Source organism: Strongylocentrotus purpuratus, unplaced genomic scaffold (assembly GCF_000002235.5).
Source record: "Strongylocentrotus purpuratus isolate Spur 01 unplaced genomic scaffold, Spur_5.0 spur5_scaffold_12, whole genome shotgun sequence".
Taxonomy (NCBI): Eukaryota; Metazoa; Echinodermata; class Echinoidea; order Camarodonta; family Strongylocentrotidae; genus Strongylocentrotus; species Strongylocentrotus purpuratus.
The window spans coordinates 27,571,603-27,597,537 of record NW_022145597.1 but is presented as its reverse complement, the minus strand read 5'-3'; the positions used below and the strand labels follow the sequence as shown (position 1 = coordinate 27,597,537).

Here is a 25,935-nt window from a genome sequence, read left to right as displayed (position 1 = left end):
AAGAAATGAATAGAAATAAAATCATGAAGAGTTAATCTTTTCATTGGCACCAAACTTGTTCGACAGTAGGCTACATTTCTTACAGCTTTTTGGCGAAAGTGCATGGGACAAAAGTGAAGCTTTTTGTCAGAGCGTTTTTCATGTGGTAAAAGATGCTTAACCCTATATATTAGCCCAGAAATCAATCAGACAAAGGGGTCCAGATGTATGAATTCTCTACCTAACAATATTCGAAATATAAAATCATCAAACTCCTTTAAAAGAGCACTCAAATGTATTATCATTTCACAGATGTAAGATATTACTTACATATAAGTGCGTCCCAGAAAAAACGAAACCGAGAATTATTGATGTTTTATCATAATTTAATCACAATAAAAATTAATTAATGACACCTATTTGTAAATCTTAGACCCTCCTCTTTCATTTGATGCAACTCGTATGTTGCATATTTCACGCATTATAGCAGATTATAGTGAATTATAGCAGAGTATACATTAAAGTATTGACTGTTTCCACAAATTACTGTTCATTCATTTCAGAAAATTAAGGTCTCTTATAACTATATAAATACAAAAACATGTTGCGTTGGGGTCCAGCGGATGCTTCACGCGATTCACAGATTTTAAATTTTTTATTTCATTGGTTGTTATTCTCTTCTCTCATAAAGATAATTTATAAAATTTCATACAAAATTACAAATAATCTTCACATAGGCCTAAATAAATTTGCAAATGAATTTTAACATTTCCATACAAGGTTACAAATAAATTTTCATATAAAATATATTTGCAAATGAAGTTACACATTTACAGAAGAAAAATATTCACATGAACAAAATTATAGTTTCACATTTTAAACAAATCGCACATATAGTTTTTATAATTTCCACAACCAGCTAGCAGATAAATGTCCAAAAAAGGGTTAAGATAAAAAAAAAAAAATAACAAGATATATGATAAAAAGAAGAAAAAAGAGAAAGAGAACACCTACTGCCCCGTTCCACACAACACTAAAACACACGATAACAGGTACAACCAGTAGCATACGCAGGATTTTTTCACGGGGTGAGGGGGGGGGGGGGGGGGTTAAAATTTAAAAATCTATGCCAGTCGCTGAATAAGCAGGGGGGGTGGTAACAGCACTTTTTTTTTTGTCCCGGAAATTATAAAATTATGGAGACCGATATTTACTTCAGTGGGGGGGGGGGGGGGGGGGTTTCAATAATTGCTCTGAAATATTATAAAATGACATCAGCCTGCCGGGTTTGTTTCTACATTCTTCTTAATGAGACTTTGATATATACCACCTTTGCAGTTTTATCTTCAAATCATTTGTTTAACACTTTATTATATAGAAATTCTAAACTGAAGCCAATATAGCTGTGAATTGACTTTCTTAAAGGTTGAACGTTTTGTTTCCATTCATAGCTAGGGCTACTGTGTACATTTTGTTTACTTTCCTCTCTGCTCAAACCGAACATTATAAAATAGGAATGCAGGTTTCAATTCTCCATTTTCATCACAAATGTGATGAAGTCGATATACATTTTTTTTAAATATATTTTCCTCAAATAAAGTTTGACCTTCCAGTTGAATAGAACTATTATTATACAGTATTTCATTCCCTCTTTTATCTCTCTTCTATTTTAACATATTCTTTCATATCTATCCATGCTTTCAGAAGATTCTGATAAAAAGAAGGTAACCGTGAATTTCACTGTATCCCTCCAATAATTGCAATCAAATATTAAATTCCCTCCCATCGGTCTCATTAAATATTTAAACTTACTATTGTTTCCAGTTGATAGCAAGAGTTCCTGTTACAAGCTTTTTATCCACATTATTCTTTGTGCTTTTACAAACAACCTAAAAACTAATCATTTTGAGCCCACCCTGTACTATAGTATAAAATCATTGTACCTCTTTTAATTTTATTTTAACTCTCCTCAAGAAATCAAAGCATATTTTTTCAATTTCTTTATATACTCACTCTGGAACTGGCATGTGATGTTACATAAATTTAGAATATCCACTACTTTCATCAAATGAATTTTTACCCATTAAAGTTAATCACACTGTTTCCACCATGTCAATAATGTTTTTAAATTTTGCTCAATATTTCCTTATAATCAACTTGTACGTACTTGTTATCTACATTAAGTACTGAAAAATAAACACCTAATACTTAACAACATCTACGAGCTTCCCTAACGGAAACGTATGATTAGACACCTGTGGGCCCTGGGGCAGAATATATTTATTATCTTTGTTCAGCTCTAATCCTGATATTTTATATTAAAAAAAACAACATGATTTCCATAACTGAACTCCTATCTTTGATGATCATCCGTATACAATACTTGCTTTATTTCTGTATTGCCAAAACAAACTTCCTTTTAACAAGTGACTTTTTCTAATCATATGAGCTAAACTTTAAATGCATAATATAAATGATTATGGAGATATTGGGGTCTCCTACCCTATCTGATTCCTCTTTCAACCTTAAATAACCTGTCGATGTGTATCCATTCATAACACAATTTTCAGTATTACCCATTTACAAAACAATGGTCCAAACCCAAATGATTCTAAGACTTTGTATAAAAATAAATGAGAAACGGAGTCAACTGCCTTTTCAAAATCTAAGGTCATCAAAAAAGCATTTTCTCTTTAAAAAGAAGTATGATGTGTATGAAGACTGGTCGGTTGACGAGCGGAAGGGATGCAAACTTTGGAATTGGAGCGGTCGGGATAAATTTCTCGCGCGCAATTGAGCGGACCCGTCGCACGTCGCGCGTCACGCGCGACTTTTAGTACAGATACAGAGCTCAGAGAGCTAGAGACGAGTAGATCTATCGAATAATCGCCTCTTTCCATCGCCTCATTTAATACAGAAGACGGTACGCGGTACAGAAACGGGTAAAATTGCAAACTCCTCTGTTGATGCATTTGATTTCATTTTCTTAAGTAAATTATTTATCAAATTCAGCAGCTAAAGAATTATTAAAAAAATTAAAATTAAAAATTTGCAACTTGAAAATAAGCGTGTGGGACCACACTTAAAAAGAATCGGAGCGGACTGCAGCTGCAATGCAAGTGCTGCACAGAAACACCAAATAACATCAACAAGGACCCATCTTTCATTTGCCATTTTGAGGGACAATGCAATTTCATACAATTTTTTCTATCATGATCATCTAGTCTAATTTAATTTAGATCTAGTAGACATGCATGCTCAGTTTCTTTGCCTTCGACTTGAGTTTGATCTGACTGCATGAGTTCGAATTGAGTTGAACTTGTTCAAGTTTTACTTTCAATCTTTGAGTCTGACTTTACTTATTTGAATTTGAGTCTTACTCTTAGACTCTACTCTTACTTTTCTTAGATTTTACAAAGGGTCAAAGCATAAATAAAGTTACCTTATAAAAATACTAGGCTAGATATAGAACCGTAGAACTTAACTTGACATTCATTATGACGTGTTTATATTTTAAACTTCATTTTTGTTCATTAATCCAAAGCATGAGAGCCAACAAATCTGGCTGAGCAAAATAGCCTCGTAATTGTTGTTTAATGTTGGTCTTGTTTCTTTTGTTATTTTGTGAGCTTAATCTTTAATATGGGAGACAGTCTCCCAAATCTGAAAAGAAGAGAAATGATTCACTCGCTGAACTATTATGTGGGTCTAAAAATAATTTGTAAGTGATGGTTGCATGCATTCAACCTGTCGGTGTCAGTAACAGAGAGTAGATTACTGTCAATATTTTGTTGGAATAATTGATAAACTCAATTTGTCCCTATGGCTTTGTGGAATCGCTAAACAAAATTTTCTCATTTTTTGAGGATGATTTGTAATGTAAGATTCTAAGAAGATCTTTGCCTTGGCGACACTTTGACCCTGCATTTCTGGCTGCTGTCCAAAAATGATATGACTCAAATTCTCACTTATCATTTAAATTAACAAGTAGTTGCAGCCTTTCATTTTTGGATGTGCAAGAGACTTTCTTTCAGTATTATGAACATGTCTGTTCTCTCTGTGATGTATTTATTTAATTTGGTTGTGTAACAAGATAGATTTACTTTATTTTCGTTCTGAATAATCATATTTTGAAAGAATTTTTGTTAATTGATATTTGCCAGATTGAGGAGCTGCAGTAGAAGGTGGAGAATGGACGAGAGTGTAGCCAATGTTTTGAGCCACCTCGCATCGCCTGTCAATGCATCAGTGAGGGACCAGGCGGAAAAACTTCTCCAGATATGGACGGCTTCTGATCGAGTAGAATTTCGGGTATGATGATTTTTCTCTTTTTATGATTTCTGGACAAAAACATAAACTAGCTGTTTGGGGTTTTAGTTGCACCTTAACAATTTGAATATGACACCTAGTTGTACACATCTCTTGTTACGAATAATTCATCTGCAAGAAGCTTCATGAGTGAAGGATGCAGAGCGAAAAGGAGAAGAAGAAGGAGGAGGAGGAGGGAGGAGAGAGAGAGAGAGAGGGGGGGGGGGGGAAGGAGGAGGAAAGAATGAAAAGAAAAATCTCACAGACATATGAAAGCTGATATTTTGAGATTTGAATATAGTGTAACGGCATGGAACCTAATACATTTATAGGTGATCAACCTGCTCTGATTCTCTCAAACTCATCTATTTCTGCAGGAAAATGAATCCACTTGGGCAGTTTGTGCAATCTATATTGCCACAGTCAACGTCAAATATGGGTGAGTACTACAGATTGATGCTCTTCAAATACTAGTATATGACTGATAAGTCTAATGGTAAAACAGGGGGTCCAGACTGAATTTTTTTTGTGTGTGTAGGTTTCCAAGAATAAATAAAATATGAACATTATTTTCATAAATCCTTTTAAAGTGTCTTAATAATCACAGTAAAATAGATATAATATAATTACATTTTCATAAACCTTTTTAAAGTGCTTGATCTACTTCATTTTTTTCCCAATGAATAGGAAAGGAGCACCTGTATCGAGCGGTCACGAAGCACCAGAATCTTCCAGTCTCCCGACAGTCTCCCACTTACTGCGTGCTTCAAATATCAAGTAAGTCACCAAAGTTATCTCAATAAGGAAATGATAAAGTATTTTTTAAAGGGAACTGACCACCAAAACTTGCTTGCTGTAAGTGTATCAGGTTTTATGTCAGTACACTGTATTAGATATATCTGCTTCAAATATTACTTCTGTAAAGAGAAGTTGCAAGTCTTAAAGCTTATCTGTACTAGTTTATAAGAGGGAATAGACCGCCCTGCAAGGTCACTGGACAGGTGGATATCTCATCAACTCAGCTCTCAATTTACATAAGAAAAAGGGGATCATGGGGGACCAATGGTCACCAATTAGGCATCCTTTTTTATATAACGGGAGCAAGAAGCTGGAAGTAGGACAGTGTGGCTTTAACACTCTTGAAATGGAAGTAAAAAGGGAAGTATGAGTATTGTCACACTCATGTCTGACTTGGGTTCCTTGCACAGTCTTTGTATATTCTTGTATTGTATTTATACACCTTAATCATTGACAAATGGAGTGCCAGGTAAAGGTTTTGTAATTGATTTTATACAATTTTATTTTTAAGTATTGGGTCATCCCATCTGTAAGTTATGAAATGGTTTGAGTTAACACATAATTTTATTTCATGATTTCATTTTGTTCCTACCCTCAGCATCAAGACATTCTTTGAGCATATGGGTAAGGTGGAAGAGATCTTCAGCTTCAGTGATACAGTCAAGAGCAGTCTAATGGCTCTCAAACAGAAATACCTCATCACGTATGCCATCTTCTGCAAATTTGAAAAGTAAGAAACACTTTTCCTAGTGAGTTTCAGTCCATTTTAGTATCTTTTCATAAGCATATTTCTGTAACACTTTGATATCGTGAAAGTGATGTTGACATTGAAACAGAGTACCTCATAATCTATGTTACCTTCTGCAAATTTGAAAAGAAACAAACATTGTTATTAGTGCATTTTTTTACACAGAATAATGACTATAATGTTAATGATAATGGTGATAATTATGAAAATATTGACAGTGATAATAATTTGATTTATATTGTTCCCTTTCAGACGATACAAAGTCTCTGTCTTTCAGTCTGTATAAATGGCTAATGTAGAATTGTACATTTGTTGATATCTGTTTAGACTTTTTTTCAAGTAACCAAAACACAATGAACTTAAAGGTAAAGAACATTTCTGGTCATGCAACTGCATTGTGAAAGAAACGTTGTAGAATTGATCAGAAAATGGTTGATCATCTAGCATATATGTATTGGTGTGTACTGCAAGGTTCTGGAATCATCAAAATGATAAGAAAATTTGGCCCAGTCTTGGTAAAGTTACAAGCATTGTACACATAAAGGTGTATATGGGACTATGCGACACGTGTGCGATATCTATCAGGTCCAAATAGATATAATAATTTACCAAATATATCAATCAGTAGGAGGTTTCCCGGCAAAATGTGTATCATCACGTATTAGTCAAAACATATTCTTTCACATAATTGGTAATAAGAGCTTCCATTTCATTTTTTGAAGGAGTTTCCAAAACTGATCTTAACAGTATTCATGTCCTGTATAATCTCAAATTGTTTGATCACATATAGGCTTTTCAGCAAGCTGTTCAAGTCACCTGATGAGATTCCCTGCTCTACTGATGGATCATGTGATGTGTCATGTGACAAGAGGAAAGTCTGCTGGTTGCTCTTTCTGATAGCCAAAGGTATGGAATGTACCATGGAAGAAACATAATCAAGCTTTCTCATTCACAGTGTTAATCTTCAAATCAATCATTTAGAGTGATATGTGGCCATTGCATAGCTGCCAACCATTCCTATTTTGGAGAGATTATTCCTATATTTGGGCATTCAAGCTGATGTTTTGAACCCTAGAATCCTCTCTTGTTCTGAATTATGCTCTGTGGGTGTGAAAAAATATACATAATAGACTCTAATCCTAATTTTGCCTCTTGAGACTCCTAATTTTTGCTGTGAAAGGTTGGCAGGTATGACATTGGAAAGCTCAAAGAAAGAGTTTAAAAGAAAGAGAGAGGGGGGGGGGGGGGCGATGAATAGAGAAAATGATAGAATACGATAGATCTCTTGAGCATTCCCTGTAATGGATGTATGTGTGCAATTATTATGTATTATTAGAATATTTGAAAGGAACTCTAAAATGAGGTTGTTGGTCCACTTGCTTCATTCGTTCCATGCAGGTTCTATGTTGAGTGAATGTAGTGAGTTGGTGCTTCCGCTACATCTGATGTTGAGCTGTGTAGACTACACCTTGAGAAGAGCTCTTCCTTTCACAGTCAGAGAAACAGTCAGTAAGTGAAGATTAACTAGAGATTCATATTTAATGTTTAGAGATTTATATGTTAAAAATAAATTTGCTTTTTGCATTCTATCATACGAGTCCACTGAGAAAGATTGCAAAAGAAGGATTAACAGATTTGAGATATGCATGACACTGGTCATATATCAATAGGTTTGTCTGTGCTTTGTAATAGTATATTGTTCATAGTATATGAAGGAACTACTCTACTTTTTTCATTCTTATATGTATGATTGTGTGTGACATGATTTTATTTCTATATTGTGTCATTTTAGTGTTCTGGAACCAATTGATTAATATAAGATGATATATTTGCCCCCGAAATGAATGATGTCATCTCATAAAGTTGTAATATAAATGTGTAATACATTATCATTGATGACATTCTGGAAAATATTTGGTGTGCAAGACTGGCTGTTATTATTGTAACAATGTCACCATTAATTGCGATGTCCATAAACATTTCTCCCTCTTACATGAAGGTTCTCCACGCTACGATTCTGGTTCTGAAGATAAAACAAACGAGAGGGTCCTGAGGGTGGTGTGTGAGGAAGGAGGAGTGGGAGGAGCTGATGCAGAGGATGAGGTTACCATGGTAAAGAGAAGCATCTTACTACCATTCATCAACTCCATCTCATCAGAGAATACTAACCAGGATGTGGAAGGCTTCCCAAAGGTGAGGAACCCATTTAACTCATATCCTGCCATAAGGCTGCTTGCACACTACCGTGCTATCGATAGTACCATCGCGTTAATCCGATATCTCAATATTAACTTGGCGCAGGGGGATTCGAGGCGTGGCACAATGGGGATTAGCCCTGTGGTATAGACTGTATTCATTATGGCAGGATAAGAGTTAAAACCCCAATCCTAATATCATAGCTTGACAAAATATTCCTGTGCAGGGCCAGGTTACATTTCTCTGCTGCAAATATTGCATATTTCCAGTTCAGACCCTTCTACTTTATTTCTGTTTTTGTTGCCTATTTTGCATTGCATGTGGAATCAGCCAACAAATTATACAATTTTGTATTACTATTGATAGTGAAGAATAGATAACAATTAAAGACAAATATGTTAGAGAATAATTTCATCTGAACCAGTGCCCCAAATGCCATAACCTTCTTTTTTGTTATTGCGCCTTCTTTAAAAATTGATTGGACTTGCGCAAACTTGCAGCTGGGCTAAACCAAATTACTGGTAGATGCAGGGCATATGTTTGTTGTATTTTTTCCTTCGTATGTTCATCCTGTTTTTGTAAATGTACATGTGTACTATTTTCCTCTTTGTACTGTTAACAATTTTTGGACAGGTCGTTGTTATTTTTTACATGTTTCTTTGTTGCTGTATTCAACAAATCAAGTACGTGACAGAGCCACAGGTCAAAGGACCACATGTTCCGATCATACCTTAAACTTTTCTTTCATGTTGCTTCTATTGATAGATGGAACATTTGGAGTCTAGCTACCACCAGATGTACCAGGCAGCGGGTGACATTAATGAGGTCAGCTTTCTGACCCTTGACCCAACCTTGACCCAGCCAGAGGCGGTCAAGCCTGGCGTGCCCCCATCACCAGACTCTACGGTCAAGAGTCCAGTCTTCCTTACTCCTGTCAGGTAGGGGATTCCCTTTAGCTTTTTCTTTTTTGACCGGGGAGGGGTAGGTGAGGAGGGGGGAAAAAGAGGGAGGAGGGGGCGGGGGAGACCATTATTTATGTAATGCCTTTCCACTAACAAACAACTGCGTAAAACATTTTGTTGTGTATTATTACTTCTTTTTTTTAACCATTTTTTTAGAAAAAAAATATTAAAGCATTAAAAACTGAAAAATATCAGCCCAAAGAGGAAGAAAAACAACAAAAAAGAAAAAAAAAGATTTTGATGACCAACCCATATTTTGGCACCTAAATACAACATTTTTTTTTTTAGGCCTTATTCTTGACCGTCCAATATGTAGCAGTTTAGCATACCAGATACCCATTTACACATTGGAAGGAAGAGGCAAATATAGATTAATGTCTTCCAAACAACAGCCAAATGCAGCAAATTTCCTTGATCACCATCTCATATTACCCCATAGTCTACTGGTTCTTCATTAAACCTATGGGAACAAGGGAAATCAGGTTAATCAACAGGTTAATGGAATAATTTACTTCTTTATTCACTTTTCTTTTAACATATCAGCAATACATTAACATAATTGCTGTACATCACTGTTCATATAGGCATTCAAAAATATTGGTTGCATCTCACTACCTCTGGATGTAGTGTTGTGCCTCATTGATACCTGGGGGTGTTTCACAAAACTTGTCATCAGTGACAAATGACAGTTTTCGTTATAAGCTACTGAAATCCTTGCTTCTAATTGGTTATCAGCAGATTTGTCACTGATTTTTGTCATTTGTCATTGGAAAAAGGCTTTGTGAAATGGGTCCCAGATGAGAGCATGATGATGGATGCCTGATAAAAGATGTTTATATTTGTTTGTAGGAGAGCAGTGACCACAGTTCAAGCATTGAAATCTCTCTTGACCGGAGCGAGGGACACACCGTCCAATGTCCTGTGCAGCTACTTTGAGGTGAGTCTAATACAAAGATCCTTCTAAAGGGATCCGGTAACTTTGTCTTGGATTCTGAAACCAAATCCTGGATTTAGCTCATGCTGCAATGATAATTATAAACCTTTAGGTCAGTCAGGAATCCCATGACTTTTACAAGCCGATCGTCTGTCTGATTATCAAGATATTTATGATTGTAAATCGAAACCAAATTTTGCGTTTTCCTAACGGTTTTCATAACACTACAGTCTTTTGGGGAAAACGACTATGGTAAAACCGGTCACTCAAAGATTTTTACTTTTTTGAGGCACTTCTTGATCTATTGGAAGCGTGATTTGTTTAGGGCTTCAATATTACACCATATCACAGACACTGATAACATGTAGGGCCATGCATCTCAGATTTAACATTGTTACACGATGCCTTTAAGCCTTGTTGGCATGTGATTCTGTAAATCCTGTTTAAAAACCCACAGCGCTGCAGTAAAAGAAAAACATTTTTTACAACTGAATGGCAAGTGGACTGAAGTTGAAGTAGCTGTTTTCAACAAAAGCCCCTAAGTATACACAATCATCTGTGTGTTAAAGAATACAGAAATATAGGTGCACTCTGGGACCCTTTTCTCAAAGCCCTTTTACCAATGACAAATGACAATAATCAGTGACAAATCTGCTGATAACCAATCAGAAGCAAGGATTTCACTAGCTTATAACAAAAACTGTCATTTGTCACTGATGACAAGTTTTGTGAAATGGGGCCCAGATTATGCCATTTCTTTTGCCATATCAATTTTTAAGTTTTTTTTTTATATGTGAATAAGGCTTTAAAGTTTGCAATGCTTTTCATCGCTTGAGTCAATTTGTTATCATTTCGGTGATTCTGTAATAAACTCAAGAAAAATCCTTAGCCACTCAGTAATTATTTAACAGTGTCTTTCACAGCAGCAGCATAACCAGTTGTCAGCAATACCTTTAAATCTGATGGGCGTTTCACAAAGCCGTTTTTCAATGACAAATAACAAAAATCAGTGACAAATCTGCTGATAACCAATCAGAAGCAAGGATTTCAGTAGCTTATGACACAAATTGTCATTTCTCACTGATGACAAGTTTTGTGAAACGCCCCCCTGTTCTTGTGATTGAAACGTTAACTTTCTGGAATCTTGTAGGGGTGCTCCATCAATCCTCAGAGCGCTGTCGAGCAGAGAGTGGAGAAACTGAAGGAGCTCTTTGTGGGGCACTACGTGGGTGAGGTAGGGGTTCAAGCCTCAGAGCTGGCTTGCACGCGCTTCAAACTTGGGCTACGCTTCTACTACCGCATCATGGAGTCCATGCTTATCAAGGTATACAGGGATTGAGATATTGTATTGGGGGGGGGGGGGTGGGAGGCAAGGTCTTGCAAAGATTTCTTCCAAGTTATTGAGTCTTTGCTCATCAATGTACAGTGTATGCAGGATTTGAGATATTATATGGGGGGAGGCAAGTACTTGCAAAGATTTCTTTCAAGTTATTGAGTTCAGGCTCATCAATGTATGCAGGATTCGAGATGCTATATTGAGATTCAGGGGAGAGGGAAAGAGGAGGAGGAGGAGAAGGGTGAATTCCCAGGGGAGAGGGGACGAGGAAGGAGAAGGGTGAAAGTAAATGGAAGGATTTCACCCATATTATAGGGTCCAAGTTCATGAAGGTGTGCAGGGCTTGGGATGATATGGAGAGGGGTAGGTGGCAAGTAGGTTTATCACTTTTCACTTACACTGGACCAGTCAATATAGATGTGCAAAAATTACTTTGGGATTGCCTATGTGAGAGATCAAAGTGTTGGGGTGGTGTTCCTTAGGGGATAGTTTGTTTGAGGTAATAGTGGAGGGAGTGTGTGTTGGATGAGATAAATTGGTTATAAAAGTAAAGTCACTCTTGTTGATTAATTTTATGTTTTTGGCCAAATGCACGTATGTAAAATTCTCCATGACAATTCAAGAAAACGTGACTTCCATGTATGTAGATCATTTTGTAAATCTTACAAACTTGTAAATGTTGATACCTATAGGAGGAGAAGCGCCTCTCTACCTCTGACTTCTCCACCTTGCTCAACAATGATGCCTTCCATCGCTCTCTTCTTGCCTGTGCACTAGAGGTTGTCATGGTTACCTTTGGATACACAGGTCAGTACTGCACAGGTGGCTTAACCATGTTCTAATCCTGCAGTCACACGCAGGGGTTAAAGCCTACCCCTTATCGCCATGTAAGGCAAAGTCAGATCTTGAAATTAGGGTGCTGTAAAAAAAAACAGAGGGGCCACATAGCTGCAGAAAGCCACAAAGTAGCCACAGCTCGTCAAATTTAGATCCTAAGAATTGGTTGTATTCACCTTGTAAGGTCATGTAATCTCTTGGTAATTATTAAGTAGTTTCAGATTCAGATTCAGTTTTATTGTCAGCGTTAAAAAACACAGAAATTTGGCCTCCACTGGCAGGAGATAACAATGAATAACATATAAGAATACTTATATGTGCACAAAGCAAATACATCAACTAGAAGTAACATAGTAAGTAACATCACATAGGTCTACATACAGCTGTTTAAAATCCAAATAATTTCACACAGGCCCCCATATCAGTGTACAGAGCTTATTGTACCTAGTAAGACATTTTGAAATGTATACATTTTGATTCATTTGGAAATTCCCTGTTGACTTTGTAGTTGGTGCTGTAACCTTCACATAGATGCCATACTTGATGGGAGGAAAGCCATTTTGTTGTTTTTTATATCTATCAATATTCAAATTATTCTTCTTTTCATGTCGAATCCTTAAAAGTTAATCCCCCCTTTCCCTTTATTTTCTTTAAACTAAGTACATTTATTTAAATAAAACTTTGTGTGAAAGTGAGATGATGTTTATGTCTAAAATATTGAAATGATTGTTTTTGATCTTGCCTTTACTCTACCAGCCTCACCAATCAACTCTGGCATGTCAGCTCTAAGCAGCAAACTCCTGTTTCCATGGATACTGGATGTCTTTGACCTTCATTCATTCAACTTCATTAAGGTCATTGAGAGCTTTGTTAAGAATGAACCCAGGCTTACTGAGGAAGCTCGCAAGGTTAGTAGTTCATAGGTTAGAGGTCAAATCCCTCTTCGCTATTCTTTCTTTCTATATTTTGTTAGTATTGTATAACTGCATGAAATTGCTATGTCGAGTATTTGTCATGTTTACCGTCCTTTATGGAGAGTTATAAACAGGTCAATCAGATTGTTTTTCTTTCTTTCATTAAGTATTGAATTTCATTCATTCATTTATTTGTGCAGTGAACAATTTGACTTATATTTTTGCTCCCATACAGATTATAGCTGGAGACATAATTAAAAGCTCTTTGCAATCCTGTGGCAAAGTATTTTACTACAGTTGTTCTTCTCGGCCTAGGCATATTTAGATGGGTACCTGGGGGGGGGGGGGCGTTTCACAAAGCCTTTTTTCAATGACAAATGACAAAAATCAGTGACAAATCTACTGATAACTAATCAGAAGCAAGGATTTCAGTAGCTTATAACAAAAACTGTCATTTGTCACAGATGACAAGTTTTGTGAAACGCCCCCTGGTGTACCAGAGTAATATAATTGCAGGGTCACCAGGAAGAGCAGTTTTCAATACTGTTGAGGCTAACTTTGATACTAACACCATTCTATATTTCTCTGAACCTTTCAGCATCTCCAAGGCATAGAGACACAGATCGTAGAGTGCCTTGCATGGTCCGTCAACTCCCCTCTCTTTGATGCTCTCAAGAGGGTACGAGGGATTGAAGTTAACGGCTCTCACACACAGGTAAGTCAGCAGGGTCAAGGGGGTGATAGGTTAGGAGGGGCCTATCTTAGAATTATTTGCCCCTCATTTCCTTTCTCATCCTTTATTTTAGTATTTTTGCAGCTTTAATAGTATGCACACCAGGGAAAAAAATTAATATTTATTTTTTGGGGGCTACATTTCAACCTTGCCTGCATAAAAATAACAAGTAATTAGAATTGGAAGTTGCTCCCGTATTTCATATCTGGGATGCGCCTCTGTTTGGGGTTTAGTATTACCCACTCCCCTGTTATAATGACAGATTAATTATCAAATTCTAAATCTAATTTTATTCTATTATTTCTCTCCAAAAATTTGAGTTGAAAACTGCTCCTCTATTACAGAATCCTTTATTCATTATCCCTTTCTTTTAACTGTACTTTTCTGTTCCCTTCCTTAAAATCGATTTCAAAATATATTTTTACAAATTGTTTTTTCAGCGTCAATGGAATTATTCTATTTCTTTTCCTTTCCTTTCCTTATGTTTGTTTTCAGAGTCCCAGTTCGCATGGTGTTTCTCATGCATCTGCTGCAGATATGTAAGTCTTCAGTCCATTTGCTCTGTACTTCCTATATGCTTGTCTTTAGTCCATTTCCTCTGTACTTCCTAAATGCTTGTCTTTAGCCTATTTCCTCTGTACTTCCTATATGCTTGTCTTTAGTCCATTTCCTCTATATGCTTGTTTTATTCCATTTTCTCTGTACTTCCTATATGCTTGTCTTTAGTCCATTTCCTCTGTACTTCCCATATGTTTGTTTTAGTTGTCTTTATCAACAAAGAGCCTTTTTATAAGATCTGGGGTTTTCCCTTTTTCTTCTTCATACAATACCTGCATGTGTATTTATTATTCAAGTGGGATCATAGCACTGCTCTCTTGACATGAACCACTGTAAAGTACATAGTATGTAATCGTTCAATAAGACAATATAAAGTAGGCCAAGTTAAAGAAACATTCACAAAATTGCATGTGGTCTTCAACTTGTACACATTACTGTACTATATCCACATGTTTAATATTGCATTTAGAGTATGTCTTACAATGGCCTTCACCTGACCTTCTCCTACCCTTCATTATCTTATAGGTTCTTGTCTCCTGTCCGTCCTGGTCACTATTCCTCCACTCACCGACCAAACGAGGCCACCCCTCCCCGCCGCACCCATGCCCCTACCTGTGCCTCACGACTGGAGTACCCCTCCCCCAAGTCTTCCAGACTGGGCATTCAGCAGTGCCCCTCCCCTAGAGTGGGACTGCAGCAGACCTGCCCCTCCCCCAGGCCGAGCTATGGTGGGGTAGGAGGAGGCCAAGAGAAGCTGGGGTCTGTGACGCTTAATATGTTCTTCAACAAGGCGCTCCAGCTGGCTTACCATCGTCTCCATACCATGTGTAACCTCCTCGATCTCAGCAAGGATTTGGTAAGATGGCTGCTTTAATTGTCTCACATTTATTGGTTAAGCCTTCTCTTTTAGCACGATACATTTTGATTTACCGGGTATAGATTTTGTATTAAGGCTTCAATTGATTTTACATGTGACAGTGATCAGAAGAATATTGAAGATATGATAGTGTGAATGATGCAAATGATTGGTCGTAATTTATCATAATGCTAATATGATTGTAGATAATGATAATGATGATGAACATGGTGCATGATTGTGTGTTGCCTTTATTTTCTGGGATAAATATCTTTATAGAATTCATGAAAATTTCATATGATGCAGGTTTATTTTTAATGCTATAGGCTACATATCCTGAAAAATGTCCAAATAACAATTTTTTGTTATGTTTTCAGAATTGGTTAATATGGATGTCTTAAGGCATGTAGAATTCATGAAATTGCAATCATGTGTCAGAGGTTTCTTAGACATGGTACTGATTTCATCCATTTAAAATGTCCAACGTACCATTTTGTTTGTTCTTCAGAATCGGTTAATGTGGACGTGTGTAGAGCACTGTATTACCAACAAACCATGGCTCTTACAAGGCAGACATCTTGATCAGGTAAGGAAGGAATACTTGATATTAATAATGATAATGATAATAATAATAGTGGATTCTTGTATAGCGCTTGTGTCTGTCGGATTCGACACTCCTGGCGCTCCCGATTATTACCCTGCCTTTAGCACCGCTGCCATACGGCGCTATAGCATTTCAAGGAATTTATTCCTGCCAGGTACCCATTTACATCACCTGGGTTGAGTGTGGCAAATGTAGATCAATGTCTTGCCAAAGGACATTAGTGCTGCAGCGGGACTTGAACCATGGACCTTGTGATCGACAGTCCGGTGACATATCTACTCGACCACGACACCTCTAGGAGTGAAGATTTAGCTATTGATAGTGTGATTATACATGTAGTATCATCATTATTTAGGTAGAGCTTTACATGTTACAATTAATTGACCGAAGCACTTACAGTATTATTACCCCGGTCACTAGATTCAGTTATGATCCTGCACATCACAGTACACACTCTTCACTCCCTTGGGAGCTTTCCAGCCAGTCGCCTTTTATATGGGCAAGCTCATGATGATCCAAGCTCGTTGATGGTCACATCCTACCCACATAGACCTGGCTGAAGAGGAGCAATGTAGATAAAAAGACTTGCTTAAGGACATAAGTCCATACCAGAACTAACCCTACGTATCCCCAGTAAGAGGTTGAAACCACTCAACCACAAGAGGGCTGGAACAATTGCCTTAGTTTGTATAAAACAGATGTGTGTGTGTGTAATTGATTTTTTACAGACGTGTATCAATCAGATATGATTAATTACGTCTGTAGACCGACTTTTAACGTCACCATCCAAAAGATGTGACTCAGTTTCAAACCTGCGTTCTCAGCTGAATCAGTTTGTAACTTCCATTAGAAGCTGGATTACAGGCGCACGCCACAACGCCTCGTTGAGCATTCCATCATAATCTTATATGGTCGACAATTGTATAGATATACAAGTGATTATTTTCTTTTTCTTCACTCTGTAGGTCATCATGTGCTGCATGTATGGTATCTGTAAAGTGCGGGACTGTGAGAGGAAGTTCAAGGAAATTGTGAACATGTACAGAGGTCTGCCACATGCTCTTTCACAGGTACATCATTTATCTTCTTTATCACCCAGGCCTGATAATTACCTGATTTAAATTGGTTTCCCGATTATTTATTTTTCTTCCCAGATTTTTTTCTTCTTCTTTTTCTCCCGATTTTATCACAATTTCCTATATTTTTCCTATTTTTCCCAATTTTCGTACTCAAAAGGGGGGGGGGGGGGAATGTTGTTAGGTGCCATTTTTTTTCCTGAATCCTATTTTTTTTTTAATCAAGGGGTGGGGGGAGAAGGAGGAGGGAAAAAGAAAACTTTAAAAAAAAAAATTGTGGAATTGTAATCATTAACAAATCTACAAATGGAAAGGTAAATTAAAACAATCATTCAGAATGTTTCTTCAGAGGACCTGGAAAATCATGGGCACTGTCTACCCAAAATAGACCTGGGGGGGGGGGGGCGTTTCATAAAGCTTTTCGTAAAGTTACGCATGACTTTACGAATGACTTAAATATGAAAAGCCAAATGGGATGCTCAATCATTATTAACTGCATCAACTGAAGTTGAACTGTGCAGATGTAGATTAACATTCTTATTATAACAAAAAATTTTATGGCAAAGTATATTTTTTTGCCATAATTTAATTGAGGTTATTGGAAATATAGTCACACTTTGTTAAAACATCAGGAAAAACTTTGGGTATCCTATCTGGCACTTCATGTACAAGTCGTTCGTAAAGTCATGCATAACTTTACGAACAGCTTTATGAAACACCCCCCAGAAAAGTAAACGTTAAAGAGACATGAGGAGACTTGAGCTGGAAGATGGATGTCTGGAAAGTGAACGCTGTGCGCAGTGATGCATTGTGTCACTTGACATTTAGGCTTATGCCAAAGTACAGGAATATTTACCCAGAACTGAGAAGGCGCACCTACCTTGAAAAATCCACCTCTGGAGATGGATACACAATCTATGATGGTTTGACCTCTCGTAGAAGAGTTCTGTCCACTGTGTGATGTCGTCAAGCCTAGTAATCAACACTATTATTACATACCTTGTCCATACTTGTGCCACCTAAGGCTTTTTTTCATGTATCATGCCTTCATCTAAAATCTTCTATACTTCTTCTTACACAAACTTCGAAATATCCACCTGCGGAGATGGGCACGCATTTATGCTAGCGTTATAATGGATGATGAGCTCTTGTTGTTCTGACCTCTTCGTAGAAGAGTTCTGTCCATTGTGATGTTGTCAAACTAAGTGATTCGCTGTCCAGATATGCCTACCAGTACGATTAAATTGATTTAGTATGATATTAAGAGTGTAATACGATAATACAATATCACCTCTTAAAATATGATTTTTCATCTATAATTTTTTTTTTTTTTAAATCCATAAAACCCATAAAACAGCAAAATCGCATAGAAAAGTGTATAAGTAAACGGTACCCCTGCAACCCCAACACAAATATTGCTTTTCTATGTTCTCATATTTTAATGAAAGGGCAAATATTTTACTTGACCGTACTTACCAGTAAAAACATTTTTCTGAAATTTTACTGACCCGGGCCAACGGGCCAGTGGTAGTGTTGAGTTTTCGTGAAAATCTGATTTTTCTCTCCAAAATCTGATTTAAAAAAAAAAAAAAGATATTCAGTCTGTCTTTGTGTGTCAAGAGGTTGGCATCTTTGGCTGTCTTAACTCCTTCTTGTTTCCTTGGTTCATGCCTTCAGTTAAAAGATTGTGCAGTCTTTTCCTTCTTATACAAGCTTCATTTTCTGTACAATCTTCATCAATAGCATGATCATAAGTATTCAATACTTCGGCTTGGCGTGGTTTTCCTGTCCACCTTCCTTCACAATGATGTTCTATCCTTTTCATTATTTTCAATGTGTAATACTAGAATATAAGAATATTTCTATCTTGTCTATGTTTTATTTTGGTGGTTGTTCTACGATTCAACACAACGATATAGTTTCTCATATATATATATATTTGTACAATGTGTGACCAAAACAAATTTCCATGTATTTTTGTAAATTTGGATGAATAAAAAGAATTGAATTCAATTCAATTCAATTCAATTCAATCTTCTAAATCATGTGTTGCCAATTCTGTTTTCCTTTTGCAGACGTACAAAAATGTTTACATGGGTGAAGGGAAGGAGAGTGCTTCCATCATCGTATTCTACAATCAGATTTTTATTCTTCACACCAAAGAATACATCCATAAATTCCAGCTGAGCATCTCGGTAAGTACATTCTAACCTGCTTCAGTGATCACCTGATTAAAAATATCAGAGCCCCATCTTATAAAGAGTTGTGATTGATCCGAAACTATCGCAAGTCCTCCAATCAATCGCAAATTTCCAGTCTCCTATCTTGTATGTACATAGTTGCGATTGATATCAACTCTCTATAAGACGAGGCCCAGCTGTCTATAAAGACCACCTGTATAGGAAGACTTCTCTTTATATAGGCCACCATCTAGCTTTCCCTTGAAAAATATTTCTCATTGAAACCTGTACTGAAGCAACTGTCCATGAAGACCGCTTGCCTATAATGACCGCTTTTCTTTTCTCACTTGAGTAGTTTTCGTATTAAAGGGATCCGGTAACTTTGTCTTAGATCCTTTAAAAAATCCTTGATTTAGCTCATGCTGCAATGATAATTATGAACCTTTAGGTCAGTCAGGAATCCCATGACTATTAGAAACCGATCGCCTGTCTGATTATCAAGATATTTATGATTGAAAATCTAAATGAAATTTTGCGTTTGCCAAACGATTTTCATAACACTACAGTCTATTGGGGAAAACGATTATGGTAAAACCGGTCACTCAAAGGTTTTTACTTTTTGAGGCACTTCTTGATCATTTTGAAGCGCAATATTTTTAGGGCTTCAATATAACGTATCACAGACACTGATAACACGTAGGGTCGTGCATCTCAGATTTTACATTGTTAAACGATCCCTTTAAGGCTTCACTGCAATTGTCCAGCGTAACAATTCCTATTGTATGCAGTCTCCATTTACACTTTTTGTAATGCAACTCTTCATAGTAGGCAGATATAATAGATCTTTACTAGACAGTCGTGTATGAATATGTTAGCATGATATAAATGTCCTTTTATTTTGTTTATTACACAGCCTACCAACCTGTCTCCTGTACCATCCCGTTGCCAAGCAACAGCTTCACAAGCCACACCCATCTATCAGTAAGTCAAATGCTTCACTTAAAAAGTCTTTCTAAAGGTTCTAATCACCTAAAAATCAATTTTGTGTATAGCTAGTATGTCTAAAATCAACAAAAACCCTTTACCTTTCAATCTATGGGTTAAAGTTAAAGAGATGAAAGAAGTAAACGGTAACATAAAAAAAACATGCATGGAACCCAGATCGAACTTGGCTTCTGTACGCACCTTTTCCTATACAAGTGCGTACAGGTGCATCAGACATGCACAAAGAAGACGAAAGACTTGATGCATGTCTAATCATCAACGAAACGGAGTTAAGTCTTTTGTCAACTCTGTTTTTTACTACGGCAGGCAGCCAGTGAAAACTAATTTGTTTAATCAATTTATGGAGAGGCAAGGTTCAACAGAACTTTGTAATCCCTGGCTCATTTTTCCTGATTGAGGTGTAATCACTCATGCATGAAAGATGCATCGTATGAGTTGCTTCAAATGAAAGAGGGGGATCTAAGCTTTAAAAATATGTGTCATTTAATAATTATAATTGTGATTAAGTCATGATAAAACATTGATAATTCTCGGTTTCGTTTTTTCTGGGATGCACTGTATATGTCCACCCAGGTATTGAATGGGTACCTGGCAGGATTTATTTTGTGAACAACTGTGGTAGCTAATACTAGTGTAATAATGTCCGACCCCCTTCAGAAGTGCGTAGGAAAATTGTATCATAAACTGATATGTGCTATGAAAAAATTGTATATTTTGTATTTTTATTATCTTGTGTGTTTTGTTGGTTGTGTTTTCAGAGTGCCAGGTGCGTCCAATCTGTACATCTCACCGATGAAGGACTCGCCATTTAAGAGCCCTCAGCCAGTCGGCTCAGTCTCATCTCCTGGTCAAATGACACCGAGGACAAGGTTAGTTTCATTTTAAACCCCCTCCCCCCCCCCCCTCCTAACCCCACCTGTGCCACAAATGTATTTTAACAAATGTCATAAGTCAACCTTCAGGTGATAATTGTTATCACTTGTTTTAATGTTGAATCAGGTATTGAATATATTATGTGGGGTGAAAAATTTCACAATATATATTCTTAATGCATACACATTGTTCAGCACAGAAATATTTAGAAATTGCTGTCCACATCATGAAATAAATTGAGATCTCTTTGTCTCTCTGTAAGTATGTGCTTCTTTCTCTCTCTGTCAGTCTCTTACCCCTCCTATCTTAATCCATTTCTCTCTCTCTCTCACTCTTTCTCTCTCTTTCTCACTCTCTCTCTCACTCACACACACGCTCTATGCTCTTACATGTTGTCTTGCAATTTATTCAGCATTATCGATCCCAAGTGTAATTGAGCAGCTTATAAATCCACTGGCAGTATATATATATATATATGTAAATACATCTTCATAAATGCTGTTGTTATATTACTTTGATCACAGGACTTTGTACAGCTTTGGGGAGTCTTTGAGTGTAAGTAAAATATGCAATTTATATCATATTATATTATATTTCCCCAATTCTAGTTTTTATACAAGATTAATCTGTGTTTTTACAATTCCAAGTCCTCTGAAAGAAATTATTTTGTCCTTATCAGGCCAAGGGCATCAAAGTGCACAGGGGGAAATGTATTATGATAAAGGTCTTATTGATCTATTGAGTATATCGGTGGGTGTTATAAGTTTGCAGATTAATCAAGTGCCCCTAGTGAAATGCATGCAATTTGGCTTATTTTGTGATCGATGCAACTTATGTTGTTGTCTTCTTAACTTCTTTTCTTGAGTGAAGAGAAGAGCGTTTATGTCTCCCTCTATTCTTTAAAAACAAATTTCATTACATATTTTGGGAAGAGATGATTTATTTTAATAGAAGAAATCAATAAGTTTACAGGCTAATCAGATATTTTGTGTCAAGATCAAGTAATGCCTGGCTGGAATGCTCCCCAGGGAGTGGAGATTGTGCACACAATGTGTGCGGGCAAGCACTGAATCCAATGACCGGGATAATAATATATTTGTAAAGCGCTTGTAAAGAGACATTTGTATTAAGCGCTATATAAAAGCTAAATATTATTATTATTATTATTATTATTATTATTATTATATTATTATTATTATATTATTCTCTTGACCATCTAGTCTGAACGATTGCGTGAGTTCAACCAGCAGGTCGCAAGACCAGAGAGGTCACCTAGACCGTCAAGTAAGAGGCTCAAGTTGGAGGAGCTGGATGGGCCGGCAGAGAATGGTCACAGCTCGTCTCATCAAGAAGATCGGTAAGAAGAATTAAGTGGTGGTGATGTTGATGATGGTGGGGGTGGTGGTGGTGGTTGTTGTTTTGATAATAATGATAGCGGTGGTGGTGGTGGTAGTGGAAGTGGTAAGATTGATGATGTCAAAAGTGATAACAAGATGATGATGGCGATGATGTTGATGATGATGATGATCATGATGATGATAACAAGATGATGATGAAGATGATAATTGTGATGGTGATGTTGATGATGATGATGATGATCATGATCATGATGATGATAACAAGATGATGATGGACATGATAATTGTGATGGTGATGATGATGATGGGGATGATCATCATGACGATGATGATGATGATGATGATGATAACAAGATGATGGTGGTGGTGGTGGTGGTGGTGGTGGGATGATTTTAGTGATGATGATAATTATGATTCCAGGCGGTGGTATTGATAATAGTGATGAAGATGAAGGAAGAGGATTTTGATTGTGAAGGTGGTATTTGATGGTACCATTATCATCATCATCATCACTGCAACCACCACTAGCATCACCAGCTTTATGGTAGTACTGGTGGTATTTATGATGGTTGTCAAGGAAGTAGTGGTTTTGATGATGATGATGGTGGTAGTCATAAAGGCAATGCTAATGGAGGCAGCAGGTTTGATTTTCATATAATGTTTTTTTTAAATATTTGTTTCTCTCTCTATATTATTTTGATGTTATACAGTGGTGATCAAACAGATGGGACCGTCATACAAAGAGGTCAGGGAGACCAAGTGATGTCATCATTGCAAAGGAGAATCTCTCAATTTGGTAGGAAAATATTAGACGCCTGATTTGCGCTACCGTACTTTTAAACCATGGGTTATGTAAATGAAGGTTTAAACCATGGGTTAAATGTAAACCTCCTTTGTAAAATTTGGGCCTTAGAGTGTAGATCATGCATGGGGAAGGTCCAGAATTTCTTTAAAGTTAAAGGGGGTACAAGAAGACACTAATATTTTCTGATACCCAAAAGGGGTAATCTGATTTTTCAAGTGCCAGTGGGAGAGAGGCACACATTTTCTGCTGGACTTGAGGTATGCCAGATAAGGTTTTAAAATGGAGAGGTGTAGGCCCACTTTACCCCACCCCCTAGACCAAAATGCCTTAAGTTATATTTGAATATGAGGTCATTTCAAAAGCAATCGATTTTCAAGAGATATTTCCTCATGGGAGTAAAAGAATTAGAAAAATCACAAACTTATTCTTCTGCTTTACAGGAACTCAACTTTCTCTTAAATTTCCTTTCATCTTTGGTAGCTCGATCAGGGTAATATGTGTAAAGCACCATGAGAGTCAAAACCTGGCGGATACCGGCGCTATATAAATAACCATATTATTATTATTATTATTTTATTATCTACAGCCTCCGACTCCAGAAAGAGACCCCAACCCTCTTCCAGTGACGCGGACCAGACAAATGGGAACACAGCAGAATAACAATCGTCCATCTCCATTCTGCTTCTCGCTCGTCCTCTTTCCCAGGCCAGTCATTCATTGGAAACAAGACAAAACCAAAGAATAGAAAATTAATATGCAGGTATATGGCAGAGATTGTGAAAGTATGAAAATTCATTCGACAATCACTGGTAGTTTTTTTTTGGAACTGTTACATTGATTATTCTGTGAGATTATTTCTAGTAAGACCAAAGAAGTATGATGACTTGCTCTTACCCCGTTGACTACTGAATGTTATAGGTCTCATAGGCATAACACAGGGACAAACATGTTCCCGTCAGCAAAGGGTTAACAAACGGACAGGTGAGAATGTATTGTCTGCTGAGAGCCAAAAGGGCATTAAAAGGAGATGGTAGTAAGATTGAATGTGCCGTAGGTCATAATTCACTGACACTAGACTTGGTAGTTATATGATTAATAGGTGTACAAGTTTTGCCTACAACAAACCCATATTCCCATCAAAAAACAACCCCAGTCTCTTGGAAAGCCTTCGACTGAGGGATCTTCAGGCGGTTGGTGGGAAATGCAGGGCATTACATGAGGGCTGTTGGTCATAAAACCGAAGGCTAACCCTGGTGATTTACAACACCTGTTGTCAGGTATACACCAAAATAGTGTCAAATTCCCCATCAGAGCCCTCTGCTATGCGTCTTTAACTAAATACTTTAATAGAGAGTTAACACCCTTGTGGCCCTCATCAGAGGGCTTAAGATTGTTTACACCTTGAACACCGTCAGTTGGGCTGTAGAATCTAAACGTTACCAAGGGTAAAGAAGCAGAGATTTCATAGTTGTGCCATTTAGCCTCGTTCACTCCTCAAGCAGTAAACCATCTCCTAAAAAAGAAATTGCTGAGGCAAAACCCAGACCATTTTGCATAAAAATAATTGGCAAGTGAGGTTATGTATATGTAATCAAATGTAAGAAATACAGAAATGAGAATGCATTACACTTGTTTCATTTTGTTTGCTGATGTGGTTCCTTTAGCCGGTTTATAGCTTCAAGTATGAACGAGGCCTCATTGCTTTCATGTTTTAAGTGTGTTATTTATACCATCCAAGTTAAAGATCTATTTATAAGCCACCGTAAGTCTTCCAGCTTTAATATATTGTATTATAGTGTTGTTGATCTTTTGATAAGAAGTGTTAAATCCATGTTATTTATGAACAGTTTTAAGATACCTATGCAACTTTCAAAGACCCATTAGTCTTATTGTATTTTATGTCTGCTGAAGTTATGTCGCAGCGAACATTGTAAAAGAAAGGGTCTGTATTTTTAAGTTAAAATTGAATTGAGTATTTCATTATTATGTTATCATTCCATTTTGTTAAGGTGCTAATGCTCCTTTGCCATTGCCTAGGTATTACAAGTCAACTGAAATGTCTTGTGTTTATTAGCAGGACTCCACACTAATTTCCTTTGGAAGCTGATCGGGATCGAACTGTTTACACTCTGTATGCATGAGACCTATGTAAAAATCTCAAACTTTAGGAAGGGAGGGTCCTTACTTGGACTTTGGGTTCCTGGGGGGTGTTTCATAAAGCTGTTCGTAAAGTTACGCATGACTTTACAAACGACTTGTATATGAAGTGCCAGATAGGATACCCAAAGTTTTTTCTGATTTTTCCAATAACCTCAATTAATTATGGAAAAAATTTACTTTGCATTAAAAATGTTTGTTATAATAAGAATGTCAATCTACATCTGCATAGTTCAACTTTAGTTGATGCAGTTAATAATGATTGAGCATCCCATTTGGCTTTTCATATACAAGTCGTTCATAAAGTCATGCATAACTTTACGAACAGCTTTATGAAACACCCCCTGTTTATATTGAGCCCTGACTATATGTACTCAGTGTGAAAGGAACACAGTATGAAGCCAATATTTTCATGTACGGACATTCGACAGAGGCCAGGAGCTCAGACATTTTCGCAGGTTGTGACTTTCCCCGATGATAAGAAGGCTATTTAGAATACGTGTTTGCGCATATATTGCCAGCTCATTCTCTTGTGTTCTTAAATTTTGCAACCCTAGAATGACTCCTGAAAATAAGAGCATATATCTATGGAACTTTTATCCTCTTGATAATTTTTATATTGCAAATTGTATTCATTCCCCAAATAGCACAAAAAATCCCCTGGATACACTATGTACTGAGCTCTGTTAAGCAACGTTAGCCCGAATCATCTTGTTAT

General features: G+C 36.9%; 1 protein-coding gene across 1 annotated transcript; it reads left to right on the top strand.

Annotated features, from left to right (window-relative positions):
• The first annotated feature begins 2,837 nt into the window (after positions 1-2,837).
• LOC585399 (retinoblastoma-associated protein) lies at positions 2,838-25,112 on the top strand. The gene is made up of 25 exons (XM_030982279.1): positions 2,838-2,921; positions 4,143-4,290; positions 4,665-4,726; positions 4,975-5,064; positions 5,684-5,815; positions 6,624-6,739; positions 7,232-7,342; positions 7,833-8,026; positions 8,795-8,967; positions 9,841-9,928; positions 11,076-11,249; positions 11,954-12,068; positions 12,855-13,006; positions 13,611-13,727; positions 14,241-14,284; positions 14,829-15,159; positions 15,668-15,745; positions 16,729-16,833; positions 18,915-19,034; positions 19,933-20,000; positions 20,783-20,893; positions 21,422-21,452; positions 22,118-22,254; positions 22,966-23,051; positions 23,647-25,112. The coding sequence occupies exons 2-25, from the start codon at positions 4,171-4,173 to the stop codon at positions 23,718-23,720; spliced, it is 2,829 nt and encodes a 942-aa protein (XP_030838139.1). The 5' UTR covers positions 2,838-2,921; positions 4,143-4,170; the 3' UTR covers positions 23,721-25,112.
• Positions 25,113-25,935: the final 823 nt, after the last annotated feature.